General features: G+C 42.5%; 1 protein-coding gene across 1 annotated transcript; it reads right to left on the reverse strand.

The window, feature by feature from the left end:
* Positions 1-1324: 1324 nt before the first annotated feature.
* On the reverse strand, positions 1325-3198 carry LOC105856743 (DDB1- and CUL4-associated factor 12-like protein 2). Its single transcript, XM_012738586.2, has one exon. The coding sequence runs from the start codon at positions 3193-3195 to the stop codon at positions 1807-1809; it is 1389 nt and encodes a 462-aa protein (XP_012594040.1). The 5' UTR covers positions 3196-3198; the 3' UTR covers positions 1325-1806.
* Positions 3199-7485: the final 4287 nt, after the last annotated feature.

Below are 7485 nucleotides of genomic sequence, written 5' to 3' on the forward strand. Positions count from 1 at the left end.
TGTAATGAACAAATATATTCCAACCATACAATGAAAAACTACACAATAACAATTAGATATATATGTATAAGAAACAATTTCTAATATTTTGTGATTTAAAAAGCACAGACACATACAACACATGCTATTTGTATAAAAATTGCATACAAATACATACATTCATATATACATATAGACTATCTCTAAATGTATATACACACAAAATGTACTGGTGGTGATCTATGACAGGAGACTAGGGATCCTGGGATGTTAGATTGACTTTTCATTGTATACTTTTTATATATTATGATTTTTTTGTCATGTGCATGTATTAAAGCTATTTTGACATAAAACAAAACAAAAATAAAGACTAAGTGGTGTTGATAAATATATTTCAAAATATGAGAAATATCTGCATATGTAAAATAGTATATATCTATGCCCTCTCCTCACATGGGGAGTAACATACAAACACATATATAAATACATTGTATATGTAACTAGTTATAGGTACAGCTTATACATTTGTATAAATGAAAAGCAGTTTGTTATATATCATCTTAAAAAAACCAAAACTAACCATTTTAACTTGTACTGTGTATATTTACATAAGGTATTCAAGATGGTTGGTATTCAAGATGATATTTAATCTTTTAACCTATAAGCGTAACTTTCCTTTTCAAAAACAGATGTACAAAGGAATGTGTGCATAGCTGATATTTTAGCTTCAGATTCTCTCCTGGAAAAGTTTGACTTTAATAAATATCTAGATACATAGAGAAATTCCTAGAAGGACAAATTAAAAAAATAAAGCATTAAAAACTTTAGTCTCTCACTTAACTTCTAAGATGCTGAACACATTTTATTTATTTTTCTGCAATACATCACATACTGGATCCAAACAAAAGAATGATCCATGTATACAATTAAAAAATATCAACAAAACCTACTCTGAGAACAACTGCTGACCTTTTACTGTAAATGGCTAGCTGAACTTTAAAGAAATGTTTATCACCCAAAATACCTCCCTGATTGCACTGCCACATATATAGGCCAGTTCTGAATAGCTCTGAAAATCTGTAGCATAAATGCTACTCGCAAAAGCAGACCATAATACAGCAGCTTTACACAAGAAGGCTGAGGGCCTGGGGATTAGTGATGTTAAAGTTTTACTGAATAATCACAATTGTTGATTAATAGTAGGAATAACATTGCAAGACTTATGTAAGAGAATGTATTTTTAAAGCATTTTATGCACCAACAATATGAAAACAACAGACATTGAGTGTCCAACATTCAAATGAAACACACCCCAAACAATGGCAATCTAGAACTTGAACTGCATTTTCTAATAGGAGTAGGGGTATAAATGAAGGGTAGTTTCTCAGACAAGCTCAAAAGACACTGTAGCACACATTTTACAAAATAGCCTACTTCTGAAATGTGTATAAGACCTGATCATACTTAGAAATACTGATAAAACTAAATTACTAAATAGTAGCAAGGACAATTACTGCATCCATATAAGGAAAACACATATGTGAATCACTGGAAGAAAGAACGCACGTAGAGTTTAGCCAAAATTCTTTGTATGAGAAGGCAAACAGTGCTACTAGGAAAGGTGCATAAAAGTCTTAATGCCAAGTTTTTATTACTCAAAGGACCACTTTGCTCTTTTGTACTTTCCTACCCTAAACAGATAAGTTGAGAATGTTGAACCTGAAAAACAAAAGCCACAGAAGTAAAAGCACAAATGGAGCATGAAGAAGGAAAATTAGACAGAGCTGAAAGGTAAATTTGTGCACTTTGAGAACACGGCAGCCATGCTTAGCTCCAGAGGCCTGCGTAGTTTCCATGGAGACCTGAAGGGAGAGGCCCCCCAGCCACAAAGAGCTTCATCTCAGGCCAGTTGTAGCAGTGGGTGTAGAGAGCATTGGGGAACTCCCCAATGCCCCCAAAGTAGTTCACCCAAAGGTCATCCTGGTTGAGCCAGCCTCTGCCACAAGTGAGCTTGAGCTTCCTCCCTGCACACCCTGGTGAGGCGTCTGGGCTGGCCAAGGCCCTCTCCTCCAGGAACTTCTGGGCACGTATATCATAGAAGAGCAGGGAGCCATGGCCTGTGCCCACAGTGATGATGTGCTGATAGAAGCTCAGGGAACGCACTCCCGTGCCACCCTCTCGAGAGCACATGGGCCGGATGTTCTGCTGACGCTGGCGTGGATCCAGGAAGGAGACATGAGACTGGGAGCCCACAGCGTACAGGGACAACTCATCGCAGTAGTTCAGGCACACATTCTCTCGGCAGTAGGGCAGCCTGAGCGACAGTAACCTGGACAGGGTGCTCCGGGCTTTCCACAGGTGGAAGTAGCCATCCAGGGACACCGCTCCCAGCTCCTGGTTCTTGCCACTGAAGGCCAGCGCTCGCACTTTGCGGTTACTGGGGTTGGTGCTGGCCCTGGGGATGGCCTCCACGTCCATCGGATGGATGTGGGAGTACACGGGGAGCCCCAAATCGTTGTGCCAGGTAATGTTGCCGTGGAACATGTCCGGGTGCAGCCGCCAGAGCGCCACAGTGCCGTCGCGAGAGCCGCTCACGGCCACGGTGTCACTCAGCCAGGCGATGGCGAAGATCCAGTCCTTGTGGCCGTGGCGGTCGCCCAGGCACACGGGGTCCAGGGTGGGCAGCTGGTAGATGGCCAGGCTGTTGGGGTTTTCGCCCCCGGTGGCCAGAAGGGTCTTGGAGGGATTCAGCTCGATGGCATGAATGCCGCAACCCGGCTGGGCCCGGCCTAGCCCTGCCACCCTGTCCCGCAGCAGGGGGATGCGTGTGATGTGGCCCGACTGCACGTCCACCACGAAAAGCGTGTTACACTTGGTGCCGCACACTACCTGCCTGGCGTTCAGCCACTGCGACGCGAACACCTTGTTGAGGGTGCCCAGGGCCAGCTGGCGCTCTGTCAGCAGCTCCGGCAGCCTCTGTACCGCGTAGCTGCTCAGCTCGCCCTCGAAGCCCCGGAGCCCCGCGCGGTCCCCCGCGCCCACCTCGCGGCCCCTCAGGTAGTGCAACAGCGAGCGACGTGTCGCCGGCCGCTTCTGCTTCTTGGGCAGCAGCGGCCCCTCTCCGTCCGCTGCCGCCCCATGAGAGGACGAGCTCCCGGCGCCAGCTTCGACCGCGGGCGCTTTCCGCTTCCTGCTACCTGTTTGCTGCGGGGCCATGGTGGGCGGCGGGCGAGCGGCGGTGGCGCGGCGGCAATGGCGATGCGTGGCACCCGCGTTGGCCGTGGTGGCAGCGGGGATGGCGGCGCCTCCGTGTCAGCCAGGAGCGCGGGGTCTCAAGGACCGAGAGGCTGTGGCGACAGTGGGCGCAGAGCCTCCGGAGTCTTAGGCGCGGCAGCGGCGAAGAAGGCGGCGGGGGTGGCGAGGCCGGAGGAGGAACGTGGGCGAGAGAGAGCTCAGCGCAGGCAGAGCGCGGCGGCGGGGGTGACAGCGCCGGGGACCTAGGCTAGGGCGGGAAGTGTGGCCAGCGGCGCTGAGGGAGGGAAGTCAGAGTGTGGGGAGGACAACGCTGGGGGCAGGAGTGTGATGGGCGGAGGCGGTGGGAGGAGCGGGTGAGTAGGGAGGGGGTGGAGGAGGGAGGGCGTTAATGGAGTCCTGGGGAAGGAGTATGGGAGGGCTGGCCCTCCAGGACCACTGTATCCAATGGCCTGTGATTCACCACCCTCAGGCAGGACAACCTCCAACTAGCCATAATATCCCTACTTGAGTAAAATTTGAAACCTAAAGTATGGTCAAGCATGGGGCTAAAGGTAGCCCTGACCATGATCTGTGTGAAGAAACCAACACGCACTTGGTGTAATCTTGGGAGAGCTTTCCTTATGATTAGACATGGAACTTGGCAAGGGATGCGTGTGTGTGTGTGTGTGTGTGTGTGTGTGTGTGTGTAGGGGTGCTGTTGGGAATAGCAAGGAGTCATTTACCCTTATGTCAGACCTGCAGCCCCTTCAGTTTCAGCCTCTCTGAAGGTATGTTAAACAATTTCAACCAACTATTTTTCAATTTGAGGTCTCTCATCACCTCCTCCTGAATTCCTGAGGGATGTGTTCTAAATGCAGTTCCCAGGGCTCCCCTTTTCCTCCCAGCTGGTATCAGAGCCTCTTTGGTCAGAAGTAGCCTCAGGAATCTCCAAGACTGCAATGATCATAGGTGTGGGGATGTGGGGCTGAGGAGTGAGGAAGAGGTTGTTTCTCTAAGGCATGGATGTCTCTAGAATTTTGTAGCCCTTGAAGGGGTCGAGGGGTCGAGGGGAGAGGGAGAGGTCCAGGTGAGGGGTACCTCCCTCCCTCTCCAAGGAGGGAAAGTTCAGCCCAAACCTTCAATTCCAGAAGTCTGGGAAGAGCCCTGTTTTGTGTGGGAGGCCCCTGGGGACGTTGAGACAGAACCCCGAGGAAAGCGCAGGATTTCCACAGGCACAGATGGTGAGGAAGAAATTCCCAGAGTAATTTCATGGCACGGTGTGTGAGTAGACGTTCAGACAGAGCATGAGTTTGGCAGACTCAGGAATCCAATGGCCTGTATCTACTCCCCAGCTTCAAGGCAGCTAGCCAATCCAGTGGCAGGCCCATACCCATGTATACTCAGTTACACAGAGATACCTTGCTCTGAGAGGCTGGTGGCTGATATCAGCTCTGCATAGGCCTCAATCCTCCTCCACAAGAACGTCTTGGTTCAGTGCCTGTGAGTGTGGCAGTGGATTAATTTTTCTGATCAATCAGATGCGATTATAAGAGCTACTTTGTTGTTGCTTCCCCCTGCCCTTTCCCTACCCTTTTCAAACTTCAAGTGTCCAAACTCCAAGTACAAAAACCATGGGTCCTTCCCACCGCTCCTATCTGGCTGCTGCATCCCAGTGCCCACTACCCCCCTCTTAATAGTCCTCCTCATGTTTAATGCCACATCAAGAGGAAGATGAGGATGGTGATTTGGGAGTAATCTGACAAAGAAAAAATTGTTGGTGACTTCATAGTTACAAATGACATTACTGGAGAATAACTGACCACAAATTCCATTAATATAACCTGCCATTAAGGTTTTATTTTCTTGATTTTTTAAAAATTCTAACTTAGAAAAAATGATATTTTATGAGACTTCATGGCATACTTTTTACTGTTGTGGTAGAAGAAAATAGGCTGAAAATCTTGGAATATATCAGCCTATTTTGTCTTATGTAACACAGATATAACAAGATTGGATGAAATATATATATATGTATACTATAAACAAATATTTACAATATTTCAATTGCAAACATAATACTCATAACAGCTATTATTTATTGAAAGCCTATTTGTGTTATGGGCTAAAGGGCTGTGCTAAAACTTCAAATGCTAAATGCTTTATGTACATTCAGCCTCATTATAACTTTATTAGGTTGGTTCTATTTTTATTGCCATGCTTTAAATTGAGGGAATTGAAGTTCAGAAAGGTTAGTAACTCCTCCATAGTCACACAGCAAGTAAATACTAAAGTCAAGAAGTGAATCCCTGTCTGACTCCAATACTTTTGTGACTAATGGCTACTCTATTATTCAACAAATGAAATTTTTCTGTTTTCTTTGCCTTAAAACCATGTAAACTACTCCTGGTGTTATGCTTTATTAGCTTCTGGAAGATAACTACAACCCATAAAATAAATGAATAAATACTGATATAAATTATGTACATTTTCCATATATTTGAAGGCAAAGATATATAATCTCTGAGCTATGTCTCCATTAATGGAGATATGAAGATATATAATCTCTGGGACATATTTTTACAAATTCCATTTAATTAATATTTATGAAATGCAATATATATTCTTTCTTATTTTTGGTAAAAATAACAGCAATATAAATATTCCTTTTATTATGTCTGTCCACTTTTTTGTTACTATAAATATGCAATATTTATGTATAATAATGTGCCTGTAGTCACCAGTCAGATTACTAATTTGTATTGATGAGGTGTGTTAATTTTATTTAAATATTACACCTGAAACACATTTCATTTTGTGTCTATGCTTTCAAATTTCCCTGAGCTTATTTAAGGATGTACAAACAACTTCCAGACCAGAGGCAAGTAATGTTGAGAGATATAAAGTTTTGTATAGCAACTTGCAGTTTTGAACAGTTCTTTATAACTGATCGCTTACATTTTTAGGAAAACACAATGTAAGCTAATATATAGTCATAAACAGTGCATTTGGTGTTGAAGTGGTAGATGCAATGGTATGACAATAAAAATTTCAGGTATCTGCATAGCCCTCTGAGGGTCAGGGTCTCATTTAGGTACTTCTGTTATCTCTGTGGGACATTGCACGTACTGTAAACATCTTCTCAGTCCTTACCAATCTATTGTTATGTTTATTGCTGCTTTTTGCTTTGTATTAGCCTACCCTATCTCCCTATACCAGATTCTCCTTCAGGGCATTGTTTCAAGCTGTTCTCTAATTACTTATGTGTTTAATTTTTGTTTTCTCAATCATATTGTAAACTCCTCAAGAGGTTAGTTAATATTTTCTACTTATTTTGTATCATCACAAAGTTCTAGATACGCAGTAAATGGTTTATAAAAACTTGTGATTAACAGTGTTATATGTAAAAAGAACAAGAGAGAGAAATGAAAATAGAATATCTAAAAGGTAGAAATAAGACATTTTGAAATCAAATTACTTGAAGTGGATAAAAGTGAAGGATTTGAATTGTAGCAACTTCACATAACTTGTTTGATATTATATAGATACAGATATATAGGTCAATATTGATCAACATAGATATCTATATAACTTCAAACAAGTTATGTGACATTATTATTATCTATCTATATGCATGTATATTTCTTTTCAGCCTACCAGACAACTGTGTCTATCTTTTTAATCTATGAATGAAGAAAAGGAATTGTCTAGCCAATAACCAAGATAGATTACCAGTTTAAAATTAGTTAGGGAAAAAGTATTGTTATTACACTGTGGTATCATGAATATAAGGTTATTATTAAATGTGATTCAAATTATTTTGCAAGTGTTACTATTTTTAGGTCCCAAACTAAAATAGTCTCAGAACAAAGGCCAGAAAGTTGAAGGAAAGCTGGGTAGCAGTAAGACTGATGGGTCAGTAACAAGTCTGTTTGTAGAAATATTCTATTCTAAAAGTTTCTTTTATATAGTCTTCTATAGGAAAATAGATTTTACTTATGAATATGGGATTTACAAATTGGATCAGATTCTCAGGTATGGAGGAATTTGTGTTCAGAAATGGGATTGCATAATCATTTCCAATATGTTGTATATAGATATAAAACAAGGCTTTCCTTAAAAATATTTTGTGATATCTACTTTACATTTGTATGTATAGCCCTTGCATTATCTTTATGAACAAGTATAAATATAAGACACTAAAAAATGAAGCATAATTAGGCTTGCTTTAAAAAATATGTGGTAATGATACTCTGTTATTTATAACAGAAACAA

The sequence above is a fragment of the Microcebus murinus genome, chromosome X (genome assembly GCF_040939455.1).
Source record: "Microcebus murinus isolate Inina chromosome X, M.murinus_Inina_mat1.0, whole genome shotgun sequence".
Classification (NCBI taxonomy): Eukaryota; Metazoa; Chordata; class Mammalia; order Primates; family Cheirogaleidae; genus Microcebus; species Microcebus murinus.